This window comes from Egretta garzetta, unplaced genomic scaffold (genome assembly GCF_000687185.1).
Source record: "Egretta garzetta isolate BGI_Z169 unplaced genomic scaffold, ASM68718v1 scaffold610, whole genome shotgun sequence".
NCBI lineage: Eukaryota > Metazoa > Chordata > Aves > Pelecaniformes > Ardeidae > Egretta > Egretta garzetta.
In genome coordinates, this window is record NW_009258216.1 from 245553 (window position 1) to 270372 (window position 24820).

The following is a 24820-nucleotide window of genomic DNA, read 5'->3' on the forward strand; positions in this document are numbered from 1 at the left end:
ATCATTTCCACTATGTATTGCCATTCTGCAAAGGCAATGTATTAGTCAAAACGCTAGTGCAACAGAAAATTCAGACCATTTTCTAGAGCAGAACCATACATTACATCTGCATGTTTAATATATTAGCACTCAGTTTACCCATAGCTACTAAGCTCTTTTTCTCAATCAGAAGTTACAAGAAAATGTTTTTGCTCAGATTTGAAAATAGAGCGTTTTTTCACAAGTAGTTGACAAAGTAGCATAAAAAGCTATTCATACAAGAAATTTTGAAAATAAAACAAAGCTTATATTGATGCAGTATCTAACTCCTATAACCCTAAACACTGTCTGTTGTCCAAAATATAAAGAAATACAGACCCCGATCTTTGCATACTTCAAATTCTCTCCAAGTATGACATTACAAGTGTTGCAGAAAACTAGGTGTTCAGTTTTCAAAAGAGTCTGTAAACAACAGCAAGAGACAGCAGAACAGAATTTAAATCATATGCATCAGAATCAGAAATGAATGAATAATTCACCAATTAATAATTTTCTTACCTATTCATTTGTGCTTACAGGATGTCGATGAGCTCCTAGCAGTTTTGTTGATTTTACCCTTTACTGAATGTACTCAATTTCTTTATTTTAGTGGCTTGCTTCAGGTAAAGACAGCAGTATAGGTGGGCAGGAAGCTCGTAAACAAGCCTTTTCTACTTCCCTTTTTTGCACGATGGCATTGGTCAGTGGCATCTGCCAAGATAAGTCAGCACATCCTCATCAAATCCCAGCTAGCTGAAAGTCAGAAAAAATGGTTTCATAAACAAGAACTCCTTTCACTCATCAGTAAACAAGAGGATGGAATGTCCTTGCCCTGATGATCAGAACATGGATTCAGATCTTTCTCCTACTGACAGATACGCAGTGGGGAAAACATCATCCATAGAGCCCCATCTGAGGGTGGCATCTCACCCCATGGTTGTAAAACCTGAGCCTTCCCTGTAGCTGCTGCAGAAGGGCAGGGACAGATGCTAAAGTACAAAAGTTTTTCCTTCTCTCTGAATCAGCTGAGATAGTTTCAAAACTTGAGGCCTTTTGGGAGAATATTATGCTTTACTTTCTGTTCTGTAAAAGCACTCCATAGAAGAGGAATGCTTTTCATATCCATCCTCTTTTCACATCTTTTCAGAAGAGCCTGTATTGCAGGATTCAGAGGAATTTTTCAGTTGTCTTGTCCCAAACTTTGGCCGTATCTAGGCCACTTATTATGATGAGACCCAGAAGTTAAATGCCTTCCTCACCCTACAGCCCCATTGCCCTTGGAAGTAGACCCAGGGCATTGAAGGCACAAGGGAGTACGGTGCAGCCTGATAGCTTCCCAGTCCACGTATCAGAGCAGAGCAAAAGTCTGCAGAGCATATCAGCAGGCTTATCCACCTCACAACGTTATGTACCTTGGCTTACATTGAGACTATTTCCTTCTTCTATAATATATTTACAGTGATTAATGTGTGTATTTTCCTTGGCCTGTATGATTCCTCATTTAGCATCAATTTTTAATGGAATAAAGAAACAAAGAAAGAACAAAAGAATCATTAAAATATTTTCAGAGTCTAACATTAAGCCTAAAAAAGTCAAAACTTAACATCAAATAGGTGCTTTCCATTATATGGAAGCACACATTGGACAAATTAATGTCCTGTGAAAGTCATCTTTAGGTATCTGAGGTAGATCTCTTTAATTTTAATAACTTGGCATTATATGACCTGCTATTGCTTCTGTTAACATTTGTTGTAATTCATCTATTAAAGAGAGCAATAAAAAATCAACAGGTATGTGAAATAAGCATCAGAGAATTGTTTCAATTGAAGGCAGCCAGACCGAATGGTGTCCTTTTCCTTATCAGTGCTTCTGTTACATTTTGAGTTGTGTATCTACATTTCCATTTAAATTTTATCCAATTTTGGGGGGGGGTTGTTTTTTACAGTGAGGCAAGTTATCTCTGATATTATTTATCAGAGCAATAGCAGATTCAGGAAAATACACAAACTTATTGCACATAAGGGATTCAAGTTTTTAAACAGAAAAAACCCTTCATATTTATTTTATTTTTTTCTGCAATGTTTCTGTTTTTTCTATGTCTATATCTAATGTTGATCACGTTTCTAATTTAAATCCCCACAAAAAGAGACTTTAGCATAAAAGACTTCAGTTGACATTTATTTAAAAAAAAAAACCTGCAAAAGGCTAAATCAGTGCATTAAATCAGCAAAACAGATTTGGAGTGGTTCTTAAAACAGTGTTAGCTATACCTCTATAGAACTTTCATCTGAAGAGCTCAAAGCACAATATAAACCTTAAGTTTGCCTTACATATCATGCTGGTGAGGTATATGCCGCCTCTTGTGTTCCAGATGAGCAGTGAGGCTGCAGGTCTGTGACAGTCTAAGCCAGTAAAAAATGCTGGGTTTATGGTCCTGCCTTCTTCTCTGGATCCACTATTCAATTTACAGCCTCTGGCTTGTCCCTGCTCTGGCTCTGATCTGATCCAAAATAACTTGGGTCAAGAACCCAACCTAGCAGAAAAATATCAGCGAAGCACTAGTGCCACACTAAGGAAGCAGCTGAATTGCAGTAAAATTGGCTTTGGTGATACTAAGGAATTACACAGTTGCCACCTGAATCTGCTCCTTTTCTGTTGTATTAAAAAGATAAAATATTTTCAAATATCACAATGTTAAAAATATTGTTCGTAAGGTTTTTCCTAACCTTTCAGCAGAGGAATACTCATCTCTGTTTCACCATTAAGAGGTCAGATTTCAGTCATCCTATTTGATTTTCATAGTCAACTTCCTGCTTTCTCCTAAATTACTACCATGCTTGGGAGTAGCTCCATCTAAACACCTGCAAACCACCTTGTTATTTCTTTGGGCTCTCATGCCTAGTCTATTCTAAATTTGTAGGCATTTTTGAGCAGAAGTTTTCTTTTTGTTAGGCAGTATTATAGCACTTAGCAAAAAGCTCTTGTCCAGGACTGAGAAGCTTTTTAATACAAGCGATAAATAATCATAATAATGCAGGAGAGAAATATTTCATTTGTCATGATGATAAGGTATCCCCTTCTTTATCCTGCTTTTACTGAAGTCAAAGCTGTATTGACTTTAGATGGTGAAAGATTAAGCCTTACAGCACTATCATTCCATAGCATTTTGAAATTTTTCTTATACAAGATCTTCAGCATAAAGAAACATCTGAGCTTTATAGCAGTACACACACAGAGGCTGGATTGACAATGATACAGATGTAGATATATCCACAGGGTGAATATAATGTGTGCATATGTATATATACCTTATATATATATATATCTTTTTGTAATTTTTTCTGAGGCTACTAAAGTGATGTCGGTATTATATTTTCCCTTAGATTGATATATCTGTTAATCTCAGGACTCCTGTCAAGATTAGTTTTATTATCTAAGTGAACAGTAATTTAAAAGAAATAGCATTTTATTGAACTTCTGCTTAAATCCCAGCAACTTCAGATAAAGACAGTCTGCCTGGCATGACGTGACTTGAGAACTGAAACTGCAGGTTCCTCAGAAACTGCCATCTACTTTCATCTGTGTAGTGCTCAAAGCCACACTGTGTGTTTGTATTAAGCTCAAAGGAAATTAATGAGTTTTTAAAGAAAAGTAGCTGTAATGAAAAATCTTAAATATAATTTTTAAAGCTGTAATTTAATACAAATTCATGACATCAACCTCTGTGTATGCAGAGGTTCTATTTAATTTTCATTAAATAATGTAATATCTTTTTTCAAATATCATTTGATGCTAGTAATTCCTTTTTTATTATGTGTCATATTAAATTGGTAGCCTAGTATTTCATGCAATGACTGCAGGCTGCTCAGTTCCAATTGCTTACACCTGAGCGACCACTGGATGGCAGTCAGATACAACTTTGGAAGGAATTCAGGTTGGTCCTTTAAGTCACGGGCCTAAAAAAGAAATCCTCGGTTAAGTGCCTCTAAAAAAAAGGTTTGTTTTGTTAGGTAATGCTAGTTTAGAACAAAGACAAGCAATAAAAGCAAGAGGACAGAAATCTCACTATTCCCTCGCCATTGTCTTGTGGTGTACCATTTCATTTCAGGTGCCAAGATTAGAGAAGGGCGTAGCTCAAAGCTGGCCATGGAAGGCAATGTAGGCATCCCCCATGGGACAAGAGACACCAGAGCTGATAACAGAGCAGTAGCTGGCTCTATCGCTAATCAGAAATGCTTGCCTGTGTTGATGGCAGGACTGGGAAATCAGTATCAGCTGTTTTGAAATGGAGATTCACTTCAACCAGGAATCAAAACAACCCAAAACTTCAGTCACTAAACCCTTAAAACAATTCATAGCTGAACCCATTTCCTTCACTTCAATGAGATCTGGAAAATATATGTGAGTAGGTGGATTCAGTTTTCTATTCAGCACAAGAGGTCAATTTAAACGAATACCCCTAAGCAGTAAACTGGCTGTATCTGTCAGAGCCTGCAATGTAACAACACAGCATTAGTCTCCTTGTTGCCATCCCTGGCTCCCACACGCGGCAGGATCTTTTGCCTCTGCACCATGATGGTATGCTCTGCCACCCTGGAGTCCCAAGGGGAGACAAGGTCACTGGAAGGATTCATTTGGGTTTTTTAATCTGGCCAACATCACCACTAACCAAACTGTTCCAAGCTGGGAGGAAGAGGAGGCACACCTGCTCGTATCTTTGACTCCTTTTTGGCTGCACCAGGAAGCTGCATGGTTTCACTGCCAGCATGCTCTGCATGCCCTCTTCGAGCTTTGCCACATAAGTCCCACCAGAGGACTCCAGTGCAGGTACGCATGTGGGTCTGCCTCTGTGCTGTGCTTGTGTAGGGATTACCCAGAAGAACCAGAAAAAAGAGGGGAGAGGGAGAGGGCAAGAGCAGTAGTTCCCTGTCATTAGCTCCCCTGCCACAGTGCTGGCACCATCCCCATTTCCAGAGATGGGCAACCTATGACCACACACCAGTCTGAGGGATTTGGTGAAATACAGTGTCATTATTTTGGGGTGACTGTTATAGCATAATGGTGTATTTTTAGTTATTTTAAATGTGAGTGCCATTATGAGTTTTTGCCAGGAAAGGTGAAATCAGAGAATTGTGTCTGGCAGAACAAGGTGAGGTTTGCAATTCTCTTTGGTTCCTGAAGGATTTTTCACCATGGCCTCTGAAGAGCTTCTTAGCAAATATAGCATGTTTGATTATCTGAACTACAAAACCTAAGCTTTGGGTGATAGGGTGATATGTTAGATATTCTGGGCCCAAATTACAGAGCACCTTAAAAATAAAAACCTATACCTCAATGCTGTTGTACTGTATGAGCAGAAGGCAGCCTGATATTCTTGCAGGTAACCTGTATTGCAAAGAAACAATGTGTAGCTTTACATAGCTAATATACTGATTCTCTATTAATCCACTGTGGACCAGCCTTTCCACATCCTGAATACTAAGTGAAGACAAAGGGAGTTTCACCACACCACAGCTGGCAGGATTTGATATTCTGTATTTGTGCAAGTAAATGCTCACGGTGATTCATCATTTAAATTGGTTTTTCATGTTCAAGTATGTCCTGCAGACACAATTAGCATTCTCAGGTAGGGACAGCCTGTACGTTAGGCAGGGATGACTTTCCATTACTTGTTCCTAATACTTACTCTGGACCATGGCTACAGCTCTAGAATACCCACAATATGTTGAAACATTGATAAATGGATTGGTAGATTTATAATTATTATTATAGTTTATTAGTACCTTATCAGATTAATGATGATCTGATCAACCCCACTGCTCAGATTCCAAGTTAGAACAGAAAGAAATATTTAAACATTGCTCCAGATTGATTTTGGAAAAGAAAGAACTTAAATGTTGATGATGCTGACAAACACCAATGTATGTGGTAGTATGCCAGATTATTTTATCAGAGATACTTCAGTGTATTTTAAGTAAGTCATACAAATAAAAAGAGAACCTAGAAGATTATCAATCCTGTGCAATCATAATATATCAGAAATAATTCCACTGCAGGCAAAAAAGTTACATGAGGTTAAAGTCTTGACATACGAGACGCTGGAGGATCAGGGCCTGTGCATCAGTCTTTTCATCGATCTTTTCCCCATATGCTTCTCTAAAGCCTACACCTTCGTTTTAATAACCACACTGGTAAATACCATGACAGGTCTGAGACCTGAGCCATTCCTATTCATCTTCTAAAATAAGAAGGGAATTTTTTTTTCACCTGCTATGTCTGCAGCTCCCATTGACAACAGTTCTGACGCTTGTGACACCAGGGAAACCAACAGCAAGCACTTAACTAGAGTAGTTAAGTAGGACCTGCTGTGGTTAAAGTTGAGAACTGTTTTGTATTTTAAGTCTTTGTATTCACTTGGCTGCATCATTTCAAAAATAACCCTTTTTTATTTCAAATTACATAACTCTAGTTTCACTTAAAATATGTATTTCTGCTGTTTATTAAAAATCTGAGAAAAGCTGTTCAAGATACTCTGAACAAATTGAAATTTCTTAGTTTCTGAGTAAGAAGATGGAACGACTTTTTTCCATATATTTAGCTCAAAAGTCTACAGTTTAAAATTGGGAGATAGCCAGTAGTCATGCTAATAAATATTTGTAGCCAAATTTTAAATAATCAGTGTGAAAAGTAGTTATGATCAATTAAAAATCATTTCTGAACATGAGTATTTGCTAGACCTTTTGTCATCTGCAGAGAACATTTTCCCTCTCTGTCTATTATGTATAAACACTTCTCTTCTTGGGTTTTTATAGGGCAATATAAGAAAGACAGGACCCCTCTTTTCCAGTCATTATAGTTTTTTGAGACTCTGCACATTCATGGGTATGACATCAGTAGGCTTTCTAAGTACATGAGCTTACAGTATTCCAGGGTATCAGGGGATTCAGCCTTCCAGTTCTTTTAATTTTAACCACTGAATTGATCATTTGCTGTACCATTAAAGCAAACTAATCCAAGATAATAATATTTTGAAATAAGAAATCAGAAATATGGCAAAAAGATATGTGAAAAAATTGTTTGCCCTTTAGTGTTGTGGTTTCTCCAGAATTACTTCTGCAGTCTGTTATACCCTGCAAAGTCTTAAATCACATATACGAGTTTTTATCCAGTTTCGTCCCAAGGTAAGGCCAGAATAAAATAAGCAATTGTTGTTCTGCCCTATTTAAGCCTTTGTAATAAACATGTAAATCCAAGAAAATAAATAAAACAGCAAAGAAAAATTCACCCTGATTAGTTTTATGTAATGTGAACATCAAAACTCTATTGAGCTGTATTGAACTAACTTAATAGTGCTATTAGTAAGCATAGGCAATTTATTTTATTATTTTCTCTTCACATTTTTCTGTTAAATAGTTAAAAACCAGGAAAAAAATTGTTAATATAATGTGATTGTTGTGTTGTATCAGGGACAATATGAGTTTCCTATAGATTAAGCTATTTAGTTAAGTTGATTACTCTTGAATTTATTTTTTAGGTTTCACTAGGTGTCATCTAATTAAACTGAACATTTTCAACAAGAAAATAATAAACAAGAAGTGCAAAAAAGTATGCCTTATTAATTCATGACTTTTCTGAGGGGAAAGGAGACATACTCAAATTCTCAGCTATGTAAATCTAGCTTTAGCAGTAACATAGGTAACAATGGAAATCTTGTATTAAAATAATAAGCTGTTTTATTGTTGATGTTGATGCTGTTGTTATTTTTAGCAATTATATTGAAGCACACAAGCAAGAGCTGAAGTGATTCTACAGTAACCAGAACAAACAAATGTCCAATATATGTGTTTTTCAGGCCTTGGGAACAATGGAGATGGCAGATATGGAAGGAAGGGTATTAACTGTTATTTTCCCTTTATCAAAATGAAAGCAGAGCATATCAGACAGAGTTGTAAGTGGTGGCATAAACTCTATAAAGTAAACCTCATTCAGTAACACTGTAAGAAGGCGGATCAGTTCAAAATACTAATTATTTCTTTTCTCTTTTCCCAGCTTGATCACTATCCTCCAACAAGCTACAGCCTTCCAACAGTATCTGACATTCAGTTCAATTCCCCAAAGGCACTATTCTTAGGAAAAGTTATAGGTAAGATTTCATTTTATACCTGGTTATTTTATTAGGTATTTTCAGAGAATACTGAAAACCGTAAGCACACAGGACAACGATGTGTGTCATGTTTGCAGCAGGACACTTGCTGCACATGTCATTCTTCTCTAGAAATTGGTGATAGTAGAGTTATACCAAAAGAAGGGTTATGTTCGCCTTGTCACATAGGCTGATGTGCACACAAATAAGTGATTGCCCAATGCATGGAAAAAAACAGATATGGGTAAAGCAACACTTGTAACATCATAGTTGTGAAGTTTCATTACCCTCTCAGTGTCAGGTGGAGGGAATAAGAAGAAATCATTGAGACCGCTGCTTCTACAAGGAGATATTGGAGTTATTTTAAATAGTATCTTCCACTGTGAAGTTATCATATGTTTTATATAATGCCTTTATTCATGCAATCAGCCTTCTTATCCCAGTGCATCCTCTTGTGGCATAACTATCCCTCATCAATCTGCCAAAACTGCCACTTTCTCACAGGGAGGCCCACTAGCGAGGTCCTTTGGAAGTCTGTAACACCTACAGCAACACTCATCTATACATTTTCCATCCCTTTTATGGACCTCATCATTATTTCCCAGTGCAGCAGCTTCCTGGCCAGCTCCCCAGCTGAACTCGAAAGGTAATACAGATGCATCTTAAACTGCCTGGGCCTCACTTTTACGCCATCCTACTTTCCATTGCTTAATTTTTCCACAACTGGCATCTTACACAAATTTCCAGGGTTACTCACTTCAGGAATCAATTATTGCCCTGACATTTACAGCTTTTAAGAAGGGCTTTTTCCCCTTTTCAGAGTAAGGGGATACTGATATTATTTCCTCTCAGTGCTTTGTACAGGGATGGAGTTGCTTGAACTGCAATGAAGGGTTTAATCCAGAAAATTGTAAACTTTTCTTTGTTTAGTGGTCTAAGGCAGTAGTCTGTGAACCCCATGCACTGATTTTTGAAGTGGAAAAGCAATTGACCACATAGCTAATGTGACTTTTTGAAGATACGCTTTCCACTTGTTTTGTTTTTCCAATTTAATGTGTTGAACTTCTGTGAAATAGGAAATTAAAAGCTTTTTAAATGGTTAGTTAGCAAGAGAGACAGGCGCTATTTTCTGGTACTCTCTAAGTCAGTTCTGTAGATAGGACAAAAGACAATGCTGTCTGATTTTGTCGAGTCTCTGGAAACTGGGTGCATTCCCGCCTAACCACATTGAACTGGGGCAGTTGGACTAGAGCTGACTCTCCACCTCGGCAAGCCTGCCAGCCTCTGTATTCTTTAATTAAAGCGAGAGACAAAGGACTTCAGGTGGAGCATTCAGCATCTGGAATAGCTCTGAAGGCAAGGAATGGGGTTTGAGTCTTTCCTGCCAGGTAATTGTGAGCAAAAAATTTGCTGTAATTTGTTGAAGAGTGTTGCAGTGTCATCTCCCATAATGGATTAATTGCCAGCGAGGTTCTATTTCTTTTAAGATTGCATCTCTCTAGTGCTTCGTTTGTCTAAGAAACTGCCACAGTATGGCAGTGCTGCCTCCCCAGCTCAGTCTTCTACATAAGCTCACCTTTTTTGAATGGTTGTTTGGAATTTGGAGGAGGCTGAGCAAGCTGCGTGAGAGAGAGAATATGGAGATAGGCATACAACAGAGAAAATACTGCTGCATAAGAGATAAATAAAAGAGTGAAGGGAAAGAAAAGGACAATTCCTAAAACAAATAGGAAAACAATGCACTGTACTCTGTGGTTGAAAATAAGAAATGGAAGAAACACAAAATGAAAGAGAAAGCAAGCAATACTGTTTATGCTACACTCATTTAAAATACCCAGAGTGCAGATGGAGCTTTGCAAGTAAACCACTTCTTATTCCTTTGAATTGCTGGCTGATGTACTAGCAACACAGCCATGGAACTACATAGATGAAACTGTGACACAGATAGGAGGTTCAGTCTTTGCACTGGTTCTTTCTGAGCTGAATTTTTAAACACAGTCATAACACTACAAAATCAAAGTCTACCCAGCTGTCTCCCACATAACCCCCATGCCCAAGTGCTGGTTTCTTTGCCAGTACTTTGTTTAAGTACTCCCATTCTGAAATTTTCTTCAGGCATTCATGAAGAATAAAGGGCCTGCAAGAACTGGGCAGCTCAGATGGTCCATGATACGACCTTTTATGTCTAGGTTATTTGTTTAAATATTGGCAGTGACTGAAAGCCATAACCATCTCAGAAGTCCAAAAAAAAAAAAGTTATCAATGCAGTTCTGTTCCTACAGATCTAAACTCACAGCACCTCACATTTGCCTCATTTCCAAAAAGTCCTGTATCTGTCTGAAAATAGTTTTAAGCATCCTCTGACTGTTTCAGTTGGATCCTACCAAATGAGAAATGAAGCTTGGTAACAGAACAGTACCGGTATTCTGTGTGTTAATATCAAGAGCTTGATCATAGAACTCACTGGACTTTTTCAGAATAAAGGCATATTATTTCTCTCACTCTTTATAAATAGGGTAAACTGACAAAAGCAATTAAAAGCAAGTTCCAAATCTAGAATTTCAAATGGTAAACATAGTCCTGATAATATCTGTCCCATAAGTACATATGGTGCAGTTGAAGATTGTCATCAGGAAGAATAAAGCAATCACAGCTATCAGTGATGCTCACCTTCTACTCCTCTGCTAACCTGAAGTTTGGAAACAGGCAAAGGTCTTGAGATACCATGAAAGAGTGATTTGTGGATAGGTTATATTTCTGTTTTCTTGTGCTACCAGCATGATTCTTTTGCTTCCTCTTCTCTGCTTCTGCTAGTCTCTTTGCAAAATAGGATATTTTATTAAGTGAAAGAGCAAATCAGTACTAATGAAACAAAAAACCCCCACCACCCTATTCTTTCTGCCAAAGAAAAAATGAACTTATCTGCAGAGACACAGGTTTCCTGATGTAAAATTGTTGTGCAACTGACCATGTCTATTGATCAGCTTTACTGTGCAACTCTCGGAGTAATGCTGAATGAGGTAAGAGCACAGTTAACACAGTTACACAAGTGCAGCAGTTTGAAGGGCAAAGTAGATACAGAATCCAGTGTCTTTAAAGCTTCTAATTATCACATCCTACCAGCCAGGCATATTTCAGTGGACCAGAGGGATTAGCACCAACGGAAGATCTGGATACATATATCAAGATACAATTTGTACCCACCTGCAATTACATTCTCTAGATGGGCAAATAGGAGTAGCCTCCTATTTCAGTGCTGGTCTGTCATCAGCTGCATTCAGTTTCTGTTGTTCCCATACTATGCAATTCTTATTTGTCATAAAAAATGAATGCAAGGCCCTATTTCTAAAGACAGATGGGGTTTTCGAAGAGCACTCTGGAACAATCTTACTAAGAAACTGATCTTCCGCCTTTCTTATTTCCATTTTTATTAGGGTTATTTGCATAGGAGCAGCTGCTTCTGCCACAGCTGTGCTTGCTGTGACAGTTCATCTGCTGCCAGTCAGAAATGATCGCTTGCACAACACCTACCACAACACAACACCACTCTCTGCTCTAGGTGTTACAACAATATGGCTGATTAATAAAATGGTGATGAAATGGTTCTGCGCCTTGTAAGTGTTCATAATATTTTCTGTAAGCATGCGGGTCTCATCAGAAACAAAAAGAAATTATTGAATTGCAGTTGTAACCAGGGAGCATTTCTTCGTCTTTAAGTTGAGGTGTTTTCTGCTTTCCTGAAATAACTTCCAGAAAATGCAAATGTTCACTGGCTTGAAAAACACTGATATGTAATATTTTTAGCCTTCTGGGAGAATGGAGGTAAAGGCATTCAGTATATAATTCTTACACAGACAAAACGGATTATGATTTGAGGTGTGAGGAGACAACGAATGAGAAGTCCTGTTTTACATGAGTGTGTGTCTCTAGTGCTAATATTAAAAATAACAGTACTAGAGAAATGCAAGATGTGATAAAAAGACAGAAGGGAATTGTTAACATTTCAAGGAAGTTCTTTAATCTGTCATTTAAATATACTTACGCTTTGACAGCTGACACAGAGGAGATAAGAGCGGAAAGCTTGCTATCTGGATGACCAGCTATGAAGAGAAAAAACAGAAAGTAACAGGACAATGTAACAGGTAGTGTTATCTGTCACAGTTCAGATCTGAATCTACATTTTCATTTAGGCTGCAACTTGAGCCTCATTACTGAGGTAGAATAGAGCAGAAGTTTGCTTTTCCCTCTAAGTGTAGTGGGTTTGGATGCAATGGTCAGGTTTGTCTTCACATCCTTCTTGGAGGCCTATACCAATTTCCGTTAAGGGAATTTGCTATACAGGGAACCAATATCATAGACTGTACTTTATTACTGAAAGTGGAGCACTTCTTTGGGTTTTAATATGCATTTATAAAGAATTAGCTACACATAATTAAACATGATTTTGTAAAAGTATCATTCTGGTGAACAGAAATAATTTGAGAGTTTCTTAATAGCATATTTGATTGAGTGTGGAAACACCGAGATCAGACAAGAGTTGCTCTTGAGAAAGTGGCAGGGAAGTAAAGGAAATGTGCTCCTTGCCTGTTTTCCATCTCCATCAACCACTCCAAATCAAATTATATAATTTCAAAAATACTTAAATATCCACTTGGAAACAATCAACATAATACAAGTCATCTATAACACAGACAGATTATCAATTTCAGAACTGACAGCTGTCCCTGTAGCTAATCTCTGTAAGCTCCATTTACATCTCTGCTCACCATAGTGCCCTTCAGTTACTTCCAGTAAGAGCAGCAAAAAGAGAAACACCTTTCAGGTCTGCCTTCCTTCCTACAAAAGCAGTTGCCATCACTTTACAACTGAAGAGAGATTCTGGAAATCAACTTCAAAGGCCTTGAGTCTTTTCTCAAAAGGGGATTTCCTCAAGAAGAAGAGGTAGAAGGTCCATTTCTAGATGAGTTATTTCCCTAGTGTCAATGAAAGGGATTTTTATTGTTCCCTGGCTGGAGTTTCTCTGTTTCTTTACCAGGGTGTGTGTTGAAAGATAAAAACTGGTCAGGAGACATTTCTCTGGATTCATCATGATATTTACTGCCTTGGACTGATGGGAGGTAGAACCAGCTTACATGTAGCCAAGTAATTAGTGCAAAGGAGAGATCATAGAAAAACTTCACAAAAACTAGGAGATAAATGACATTGTTTACATGGCTTAGGTAAGGTATAGAAATGGGAACTGCTTTTTTCTTGCATGGCATCTCTCCACAAATAGATACTGAATAATAGGAGGCAAAAGTTCAAAATCCTTTGAACTACCAGCAGGAACAACAGAAATTTTTCCGAGAGGTAACCGGTCTTTACTACTAAATAAGATACTTTCATTTCTATAGAACAAGCCTGACAGTTTGATGTTTCAGCAGTTCTAGTTGAATAACAGAAATTACCTGCAATGTAAATCATTCTACCAAAACCACCATACACTTTCAAAACCAGCTTCAATCTCCATGTTTCCATGCAACTGCAGAGGTTTGTCACTTACAGGGTTTGTTTCATGCCAAAGGATGAATATCTCATCTCTTTGAGAACATTTACCATCATTGAAAAGGGGGTTTTGATAGCCTTGATAAAAAATTCTGTAAAAGACATAGGTATTGTCATCATTGGCACTCAGTTTGGGTATGCTGCTTGACATTGACATATGATATGAAGTCAATGTTAATCAAAGAAATCATTGAAGCAAATATTGCTTTAGGATTAATCTCTGATACCATAAGGTACTTCGCTCAGCTCTTAAATTTGGATCCTAGAATATAATGCAGAGCTGTAAATACATTATGAATAATCTAAAAGTATTTTTCTACTACATATCTTTGACATGTTTCTACTATTACTTCTACTTCATGATCATATTGGCAGTGTGGCGGTCAGGGTTCCACAGCCTGTGTCTCTCCTTCATTTTGCAGTGTAAACAGATAATCTGAGTGCAGGGTAGCTTAACCTACTTGCGCTGATAGTGAGCAGAAAATAGCTATGATGCAGTAAATTCATCCACTAACTTACTTCAAAGTAACTGCCTGCTACTTTTCTGAACACCAGCATTAACATTCAGTACTGTAATCTCAAGGAAAATGCATATGTGTATCATCATATTAGGAGCCCTCCTGCTACAGTAGCAGTTGAATATTAAAGATGTGCTTTCCCCTGCATGAGTCACACATGAGTTATCGTGCAAAAATATAACATCTGAACAATTTTCCTTCTCCTCCTCCTGTATAATAGCATCAGCCTGGTTGAAACTCCCCTGGGATTTAACATTGCCTGTCTCTCTGACCTCAGATCTGTCTATCTGTCCATATCTCACTCTATGAAACATTTCTGGTAGTGGTGGAAATGTTCCACAGCTCTTCTAATTAAAACAAGTACCAAAGCAAAAGTAAAATATTTGTTTCTTTCAGGCCTCTGAGTTTTTGACCTATCTGGTTTCTCTGAGAAATCCTACCTACAGGCCCCGTTCAGAAAGGAACATTTCCCACCTACAGGCCTACTATCCAAGGGGATACCATAAAGACTTTGAATTGCCAGTTCCACCCCAATAACTTCTGTGGCAGAAATGAGGATAGCCCAAGCGAATTTTATCTTTTGGTTGGGGTTTAGTCTAGATGATCTTTAAAGATCCTTTCCAACCCAAACCATTCTATGATTCTATGAAGAAAAAAAGCCAAGAACACCCATTCGTGCCCTTCATCTCTCAGCATCTGTGCTGCATCTTCTTTCCACTTTTCAGAATATTGTAGATTCGTCTGCTGCAGCGTTGGCCTGCTGGCAGCTCCAGACAGGCAGAAGGCAGACCCCAGAGAAGATGGACTAAATTAGATGCCATGATAATCTCAGTAGTCTTGAGTATAGCCAGCTCTGCACTTCCAAAAATTAGCTGGAGTCATCTCCTCCCATGAACTTTTCATTCCCACCCTTCAGATCATTCTTCGTCTCTCAGTCCCTATCCCTTACTTTGTAGCTGGCAGCTGCCCTTTCACTTGCTTATTACACTATTCTCTATAAAAAGACTTCACTGATTACTAGTCTTCAAATCTTCTGTAGACATTCAGCAGCTCCAGAAGGTCATCTGTCTTTTTTTTTCCCCATGCTCTTCTAGCATGCATACCAGCCTGCAACAGGATGTAAGCATCTCCTAGTTCCTAAATTATAAAGTTATTTTCCTTTATGTTTTAAGATGTCTCAGAAAATTGTTTCTTATAAATTGCTTTACAGAATCTTGCAGAGAAAATAATCCCATTGCTTTACAGTTCTTTCCAAAGCATGCACCTGTTGGCTCTGAAAAAAAAAGAAAAAAAAAGAGGAGATTGTAAAGACATTTAATTTAGTTAGTGCCATTTTGAACAGAGTATTTGCACAAGTCTTACCTAACATTCAAAACCATATGATAACACTGTTTAAAAGTAGTGGAATAAAATGAAAACTTAAATTTCAGTAATTAGAGTGACCTTTTCCTAACTTCTGTATTTTATTAAGGTGGCATGTCTTAGTTATACAACTTTTCCCCACTGCAGGAAGAGAGGAACTATTTCATCTGTACTGTGTAATATGTAGTACTAATTTATTTCAAATGCAGCTGCTTTAAAGGGTCAAAAAGGGGAACTGAACATTACAAGATCACCAAGGGCATCAATAAAACCTGCTGTTAGCCCTATAAATTTATAATGGCATAGATAGCAAAATCAGAGAGCTGAGAGCACCTACAAGGCTTGTAAATCATAAAACAAAGTGTTACACAATCTGAAAATTGAAAGCCAGATGTATATCTGAAGTGGAAAGTGAGAGCATGTTATAATTTTCCTCCAAATGTATGTGAAGGACAAACTGAAAAACAGAATAGATCTCCCCTAAAATAATAGAAAGACAGAACTGACAAAAAATTTTCTTTACTAGGCCAAGGCACAAGTCTTTAAATTTTACATTGTTTTACCTAACTTGGGCAACCTCTGCCCATGGCTCCAGATAAAAAACATTCAAAAATAATATGAATATGCACCCATGTTGTGTTCAGAAACAGCTGTAGAAATATCCATTCTGGACAGATTATTTCCATTGAGGGTGCAGATTACCTGCATTACATTCCTTGTAAGGACAGGTAAACAAATTAAGTCTAATTCAAAATGCATTCGTTGTTTGACAAGTGAAAAAAACCTCAGTTTTTATCTAATGCTTGTTTCACTTAGGAAAGTGAAGGCAGTTGGGGGGAAAAATCAGCACAAAACAACTCGTAACCTGACAAAAATATTAAAATTCAATCTCTCACCTTTGATCAGATGAACGATCATCTCTCCAAGAAATTGTGTGCCTCCAAGTCTGTGGTCCAATTCAGAGACACTGTGAGACAGGCAAGTGGCTTGTGTCCCCTTGTTTTGGAAGATCACTGGTATCAGGTCACCCTCTCCCTCAACAGCTGTCCTAATTTTCACTCTCATCAGTAATAATTTGAAGTTGCCCATGTCCTCTTCTGATCTGCAATGGCCACTTATGCCAGAAGCACCAGAGGTTTCCTAGACCCTGGAGAAAGTTTGCTCAGGTTGCTGGAGAACCTGGGAAAGGCAAAGGGTGTGAGAGTTTCTGGGGTGTGAACTAGATAGGAATTTCATGGTATGTGCTACTGTGCCTGAAATAGTAAACCCTGAAAGGAGAGTAGGACTGTTGCCCGTAGCAAAGCGCTGCATTAATGCATTTTTGCATGTTGTGGTTCAGAGCTGCCTTAGGTCTGGACGGCTTTCATTCACTCAGTGAAGTCTGGACCAGTCTGTGTGGATACGTTTTAAGCTGTACAACTTTGTAAGATGAAATTTATCTCAGTTCAAAGGCTCAACACAAAATCTTTGCACTACTAAACCCTGTTTTAATCCACAGCCTTAATTATATTAAGTAATATATTCCTTATATAGAATGTAAAGTAAGTCTATATTGCACTGCTGTTCTTCGCACAGGAGGAATTCACCTGTTCTGCATAAGTATAATCAAGACATAGTAAAATAAAGTAAATATATTCCTCAAACAATACTAAGTAATGAATAAATCTGAAGATTAGATAATATTTTGTAGGTACTTTATATAGAACCATAAATTCATAGGCTAAATTATTCATGGTGAATAATTTGCTTAACTCCCACTATCATAAAAAAAAGGGGGAGGAAATAAAATGTGGGAAGATAATTTAACATGTTCCTGTTAAGCCAGACCTTTGACTGTAGGCTACTTTGCATTTCTTTTAAAGGAAATGCTCACATTATTTAAATTGCAGAACCAAAATCTTATTTTTAAGATATCTTATTTTTAAGTGTTTCTGCCCATCAAATTTTAAAGCTAAATATCTATGCACTCTTTAAATAAGCCCTTTCTGATAGGTACGGTAATTTATTCTCCATCTGCATATTTCAGGGAACAATTAAAACACTATTAGTTGCCACAGAGAATGAACTCATTCAAAAGATTACTCATTTAATTTCCAGTGGCTTCGGCTATGTCCATGCTGAAGACAACAGCATGTGTTGTAGTTGTATCAGTGACCTGGCTTAAAACTTGCCATAGCAATATAGCTGTGATGCCACTCAACATGGACTGGTTGTCCCCGGTTAGTTGCATGGTATTAAGGTGTGCTTAGGAAGAAGACACTGGGAATCAGTCACCCCAAACCCATCATTGCTGCTTGCTGTGTCTCGGTCACAAATAATGAGCTGAACACATACACTTTATTTAGATTTTTGCACCACCTATGTTTTTCATGTGCCATTTCATTTACGGTGAAATGAATGTCAGATAAATTTCAGACACAGTTTCAAGCTGAAACGTGGCAGTCAGTCAACAAAGGGGGAAAGGCAGGATCGTACCCCTTGTTGAAGGAAGGAATTTACTAGCCACTAAAATACAAGATGTCTAGTCTAAAAAGTAGATCTTTATATATCTAAGGAAATTAAACAATTTGTTTCAATTTAATAATTCAGCTTGTCTTCTGAATTAGAAATTAATAGAATTACTTTTGGAGGGAAAGATGGAAACTGTCTGGACTCCCACGACTCCTCCATGGGAACATCTACAATAACAGTTAAAAATTTTCACCAAAACTTGGGAATGATCCGCATTTATCTGAAAGTGCACATATGGTGAAAGAGGAAGGATTCTGTGGTGGAAACTCTCTTTTCTGGGTCTGTTATTTGATGGAGGCTTTGAAAAAATGGTTATCTCATGTCTTTTTTTTTTTTTTTTTGGTCTTAAAATATGGTATGTTTTTTGAATAATACATTTTATACAAATTTCAGCAGTTTCATGATGGCATGACCGGCTGGGTAGACGAGGGGAGAGCGGTGGATGTTGTCTACCTTGACTTCAGCAAGGCTTTTGACACTGTTTCCCATAACATCCTCATAGGGAAGCTCAAGAAGTATGGGTTGGATGAGTGGACAGTGAGGTGGATTGGGAACTGGCTGAATGGCAGGGCTCAGAGGGTTCTGATCGGTGGGGCAGAGTCCAGTTGGATGCCGGTAGCTAGTGGAGTTCCCCAGGGCTTGGTACTCGGCCCAGTCTTGTTCAACTTGTTCATCAATGACCTGGACGAGGGGACGGAGTGTACCATCAGCAAGTTTGCTGATGACACAAAACTGGGAGGAGTGGTTGATACGCTGGGGTGACCTGCTAGATAGCAGCTCTGCTGAGAGGGACCTGGGAGTCCTGGTGGACAATAAGCTGACCATGAGCCAGCAATGTGCCCTTGTTGCCAAGAAGGCCAATGGTATCCTGGGGTGTATTAAGAGGAGTGTGGCCAGCAGGTCGAGGGAGGTTATCCTCCGCCTCTACTCTGCCCTGGTGAGACCCCACCTGGAGTACTGTGTCCAGTTCTGGGCTCCCCAGTTCAAGAAAGATGAGGAACTCCTAGAAAGAGTCCAGAGGAGGGCAACTAGGATGATAAAGGGACTGGAGCACCTCCCCTATGAGGAAAGGCTGAGAGAGTTGGGCTTGTTCAGCCTGAAGAAGAGAAGACTAAGAGGGGACCTTATCAACACATACAAATATCTTAAGGGCGGAAGTCATGAGGATGGAAGCAGTCTGTTTGCAGTAGTGTCCAGCAACAGGACTAGGGGCAATGGGTGCAAACTGAAACATAAGAGGTTTCAGTTGAATATGAGGAAAAACTTCTTTACTTTGAGGGTGACAGAGCACTGGAACAGGCTGCCCAGGGAGGTTGTGGAGTCTCCTTCTCTGGAGATACTCAAGGCCCGCCTGGATGAAGTCTTGTGTAGAATGCTCTAGGAGAGCCTGCTTTAGCAAGGGGGTTGGACTAGATGATCTCCCGAGGTCCCTTCCAACCCTTGCGATTCTGTGATTCTGTGTGATTCTGTGATTCATGCCCTTGACCATGACAGTTACTGATCCTTAGATTTAGATGCCATAATAAAACTGCATTTAATCTGCAGTTCAGTGGCTAGTTTGTAAACATGTCATTTAAATACAACAGGAATAAACTCACATCTTTACAACTTTCTTTTTAGAGAAGCCCGTTTCCTTTCCCATAAAAGTATGCCACTTTCCAGAAATATCTCCTTTATAACTACATGAACTTACAAATCTCAGTGATTCTCAGTCACTGAAATACGAGGGTTGTACTCCACTTGCATGCAAACAAAGCAGTTGAATAAGGTTACAATCAACCTCTCACCAAAAGGTAATATTTTTATTTTATTCAGTCTGATAGCAAGATAACATATGCTGTCACTGTTTTTGTTACTCCTGATTTTCTGCTTTCTTCAGAAAGAGTGTTCAGGATTTTACCAGTCCTCCCTGATTTTTTTTGAAAGAGAGATTGTCAGCTGCCTTATTGTTACATGAAAATGCTTGTTGATCAACAGAATTATCTCCTGATCCTTCTTCCCCATTGCAGAATCCAAACTGTGTGAAGGTTTCACCTTAATACATACAGTCCTTCAAAAATGTCCAGGGAGAGAAACATATTTGTCATTAAGTGTCAGAAAAATTGAATTGTTTAAAGTACTCAAGCTAGAATGACCCCCTGCAAAATCTTTTTCTTTTAGAATAATTTGGTTTGTAGATGATGAAACACCTCAAAAATACTGATACTGTGAGACATCTTCAGGGAAAATCACTATTACAATTACTAGTGTAATTCATCAAGCTGTCACATGGCTCTCAGCCAAATTTGAGGTGATTGCAGTTTAGCACCTTGAAAATATGTACTTTCTTCACTCAGTAAATACTCAACATAAAAGTAGCATAATTCCCAGCATCCTTTGGCTAATGGCAACCTCTAATTGTTTTCTTGCTTCTACATTCTCATAGGATTCTTTGCAAGACAGTCAGTAACATGAGAAATGAAGATGGGAATTGTCTACTATTTATGTATTAATTAGACCAGGAATTAGACACTGTCTTTCCATTTTTCATAGATAACATCTTGGGTTTCCCCCTAACTTACACATAGACAAAATGATACATTTAATAAGATAGTAGCCAAATTTGACTTCCTAGTATCACAGGATGAGAGTCAGAGATTACAAAGGACATGCAAAGGCTAATGAACTCTCTGGTAACTCACCTCCTTTTTATGAAAAGAGCATATGGAGCATATGGGAAAGAGCGGCAGTGTATCAGTGGCTAAAACTGGTCTGAGTCTAGAAGTACAGAAGCCCGGTGACTGCAAAAGCTGCAGGAGAAATAGCGGGACATGAACTTCTAATACATCTTCTCAAACAATTTCACTTTCTCTTAGGCAAACCCAAGCATTATGTATTTTTTACCATTTAGTAAGACTACTATAGCAGTTGAGCACTTTCCTTTTCTACTCCCCAACGAAATAAAAAAAAGAAAAATGTCCAAAAGCTTTATAAGCCATAACAAATCTTGGAGCAGCAATGCAGGATAAAGAACTGGCAATGTTCTCAGAAGACTGTAACTAATTTTTTTAAAATACAGTTTATTGCCTAATTCTCTCTTTATCATTTTTCCCATTATATCCTTCGAAGAATCTTCTTGGGAAAGCATAAATGTCAAGTACAAACTAACCTAAAACTTGCCAATGTATGTCCTTATGGTGATGTGGGCCTTGTTCTCCCAATTATGAATTGACCCATACTAAAACACAAACCCCAAACACAGCATGACACTTCTGTAGCTAATAGTGAAGGTAATATACAGCTGCTGTTATGTAAATATGCTTCAGTCTCTGTACTAATTCTTATATACTACATGTTACACTAGTATTAGTGTGAGCATTTATTAAGATGCTTTTTTTCACTAAAGAAATACAATTTTCCCAGTAGAATAACTTTGTTCTGAGCCAAGATCATTTTTTCTACTAGTTCACAGTGCTGTTTCTTTCCTTCTTCCCAATTCATCATAGCCCAGAGGCCCTTCTGTGGTTCATCTATGTGGAATAAAAAAGACCAGATAATAGACTGCGATACCATATTTTGCTGAAAGTTTCTGAAGTATCTCTACTTGTTAATGATAATGCTGCTCTCATGCTTTAAATATGGACAAACAGGACACTAATAAAACTTAATGTAGTGGGATCTGTGACCTGTTCAGGCTTAGAAATAATATGATTACCCCAAGGCACGCAAACTGGTTTTATTTTGAGTGCCTTCTACAGCAGACACATTAACATACATCCTAAAGAACAGTTCTGGCTTTTGGACAATACCTTTTTACAGGACTTTAAGGAAGTTAATAATGCCAAAAATGTCTTTATCACAGCACTCAAGAAGATGTTCTTCACTGCTCTCAAATACTGCTGCAACTACTGGGGTCCTTTAAGATCCTTAAACTAAGAGTTCTTTCCTGATGTGTTAGAATAAGGGATGAGAGGAAAAGAGCTGCATGCACTGGTACATTGTTTCAAACAATAAAGTCTTAGATCTCTGGCATGTAATGAAAGAATTGCAAAGCATTGTTAAACTTTTTTTTTCTGTAAATTCTGGAAAGTGATACAATAGAAGAGTATATAAAGGGGGACAGCTGAATATGGGTTTCAGATTATCTAACTTAATTTAAAGGTTTAGAAGACAAGCTGTGAAAACTCCAGACAACAGGTAGAAGATTTAAAACTACAAACCTTATGCAGTCATCTCTAATGCCCTTGAATTCATGGTAGGATCTGTTTAGTTTAAGTTAATTTTTCCCAACCTCTCATTTAAGTAGTAGAGAAAGAAACTAGCAGTTGAAAGTCTAATTCCTCAAATGGCTTTCACAGATTAGATGTAGGTAGATTATTTTATTCTCTGTCCATCAGCTGTTCCACACCTAACATGGATGCTTAATTTCTCTGAGGTGCTCATTAACTAGCTGAAATAAAATAATTGCTAAAATAACTGAGGTTAAATTTAAATATAGTTTTTCTTATGCTGTTTTCATAGTAAAAGTTTCTACTAAGGCTTTAATGTGTTAATTTAAAGAGGAATTCAGCAAAGAGTGTCTTGTACGCATTCAACAAGAATGGAACAAGTAGGAAATGTTTACATATAGGAGTCAACAGCTACAATAGCGTTTAAGTTTGGCAAAGATCTGTAAAGACCATTTTGAGGACTTGATTCTAATGCACCCTGTATTTTGATAAGTGATTCAGATAATAACAACTGTATTGTGTAAAACAAATTGCTTTTCATACATATCACGTGAGGTTCTTCGTTTAGTCATAAGAAAATTTTTTTCCTATCAGAAACTTAAACACCATCTCCACTTGAATATTCATCTGGATGAAGCAATGAAATTGCTTTGAAAGTCTCTGAAAGCAATGAAGCTGGTGATGGCAATCAAATCTTTCAAAACTGATCAAGTTTTGGAGAGTGAAGGTACTAGGGTCAGGAAGTGAGCTGCTGAAAGCCACAGGAGCCCCCTCTGCCCTAATGACCATGCCGAAAGGTGTACTGGCTGCGGGGCTGTCCCATCTGTGGGGAGAGGCGGTAGGGGGTTGTCAGCAGTGGGAACTTCAAACACAAGGAATGTGCAGAGGGGACCGCAGAAAGGAAGGGTGAGGAAGCAGCTCAGCACCTGTGGCTGAGCTGTATGGATGCAGCTGGGCACCTATCCCACGCCACCTTCCCATCATAATTACCACATCACTGTCATTCTGTGCCTCTCTGGAGACTAACTCCTATCTTAAAGGAAACCTGAAAATCACCATTCTCCCACCAGGGATACAGAGCTGGCAGAATAAACCGGGGTGGTTCACACACAGCGCTTCAGCAGAGCTAATGGCACCGGGTAGGACACCTCAGTACCTCGCTAGCATCAGTAGCAGAGCTGGGAGCCTCTGCTAACCTTGCTTCCAATGCCTGAGCCAGCTCAAGTACCTCTGCTCAGTGCTGCTGTGTGCCGTGCCACCCCATAGGCGTTTTATCACTTGGGTGGCTGACCTGCTTTCCTTGCTGGATATTTTTTTATAAGTCATTTGTTGTTTGATCATTACATTTCAGCTCTTGGGTGCATTTCTAAATAGGAAATTGATGACAGACATTTTTTCCTCTTTTTTAAGAGAGTAGCTCATTGATAATTTTCCCTTTTTTTCTGGTTGCAATACTTGCTGTAATACTGTCCTAGTCTATGCATTCAACAACAAAATGCAGTTACTGCATTTATCCCGCTTCAGCACTCCTATAAAATAAACCATTTTCATGAATCAATAAAGGATAGATTTCATGCATTGTAACTGCACTTTATCTGTGGTAAATTTTTTTATTGTTGTTCCTGTTTTGTTTTGCAAAACTGGTGTCTAAAAAGTACTAGTACTGACTTTTCTCAAATATTTGTGTTATGATGAGAATCACATATAAAAGCTAGTGCTTTTTCCAAATATATTCAAGATAGTTGTCACTCTTCTTCAAATTATTACCTACATCCATTCAGCTAAAGGCAAGCTAGGACACTTGCATTCGGTAAATGATGCTACTCAATTATTTTCTCAATTGCCTAGATCTTTTTTTTTCTCTGGTGAAGTCATCCTTTTTCCATAAATCGTTGTTGTCAGTTAAAAAGCCAATCAATCCAGCATGCTAGGGTATAAAGTGTTGAATCACTAGAAGAGATACTGAAACAAGAATTGTGCTGGCACAGTAACCAGTACATTTGGAGAATGCGTCTAAGTTTTTAAGAACCGCACCTTGTCACCAAGACACTGAGCTGTCTGCAGTCAAGGCTGCTTTTCAGCTTTACCCCAGGGCATACCACCAGCAAGACCTGAGACATTTCTGGGCAGCCTCTCTTCTTCAGCATCCTCCACTTCGCCCTCGGCCCCCACACACCGCCCTGCCGTGGAAAGGCTCTGTCCCGCAGCACACTGCACAGGCGCTCCTGGCACCTCCACGCGCAGCAATGCAACCAACGTGGCTGTTGCACAAGGCGCTTGGCCCTGACAGGTTCCTGTGCCAGAAAGAGAAGGCAGTACTTTTAAGTGACATTGTAGCTTTATCTCAGCTGAAGCAAATGGCATTTTACACCAGCATATTCTCTCGGGGGCCTTTTTTTTACCTTGAAAAAGAAGCCTATTCGGCAGCTCTCTAACAAGTGCCTGCAAGCTTGCCAGGAGCCCACAGATTTCTCTCCGTTAATGCACAGAGCATATCTTAATTGCTTAAGACTGTT

The 24820-nt window shown here is 38.4% G+C and overlaps 1 protein-coding gene across 1 annotated transcript in view; it reads left to right on the plus strand.

The window, feature by feature from the left end:
• CNTNAP2 (contactin associated protein 2) overlaps nt 1-24820 on the plus strand; it is a gene marked incomplete at its 5' end in the record, with an annotated part of 206777 nt that overhangs the window by 133508 nt on the left and 48449 nt on the right. The window contains one exon of the mRNA XM_009643874.1: nt 8068-8161. Within this exon, the coding sequence (XP_009642169.1) occupies nt 8068-8161 (94 nt within the window). The remainder of the gene's footprint in view (nt 1-8067; nt 8162-24820) is intronic.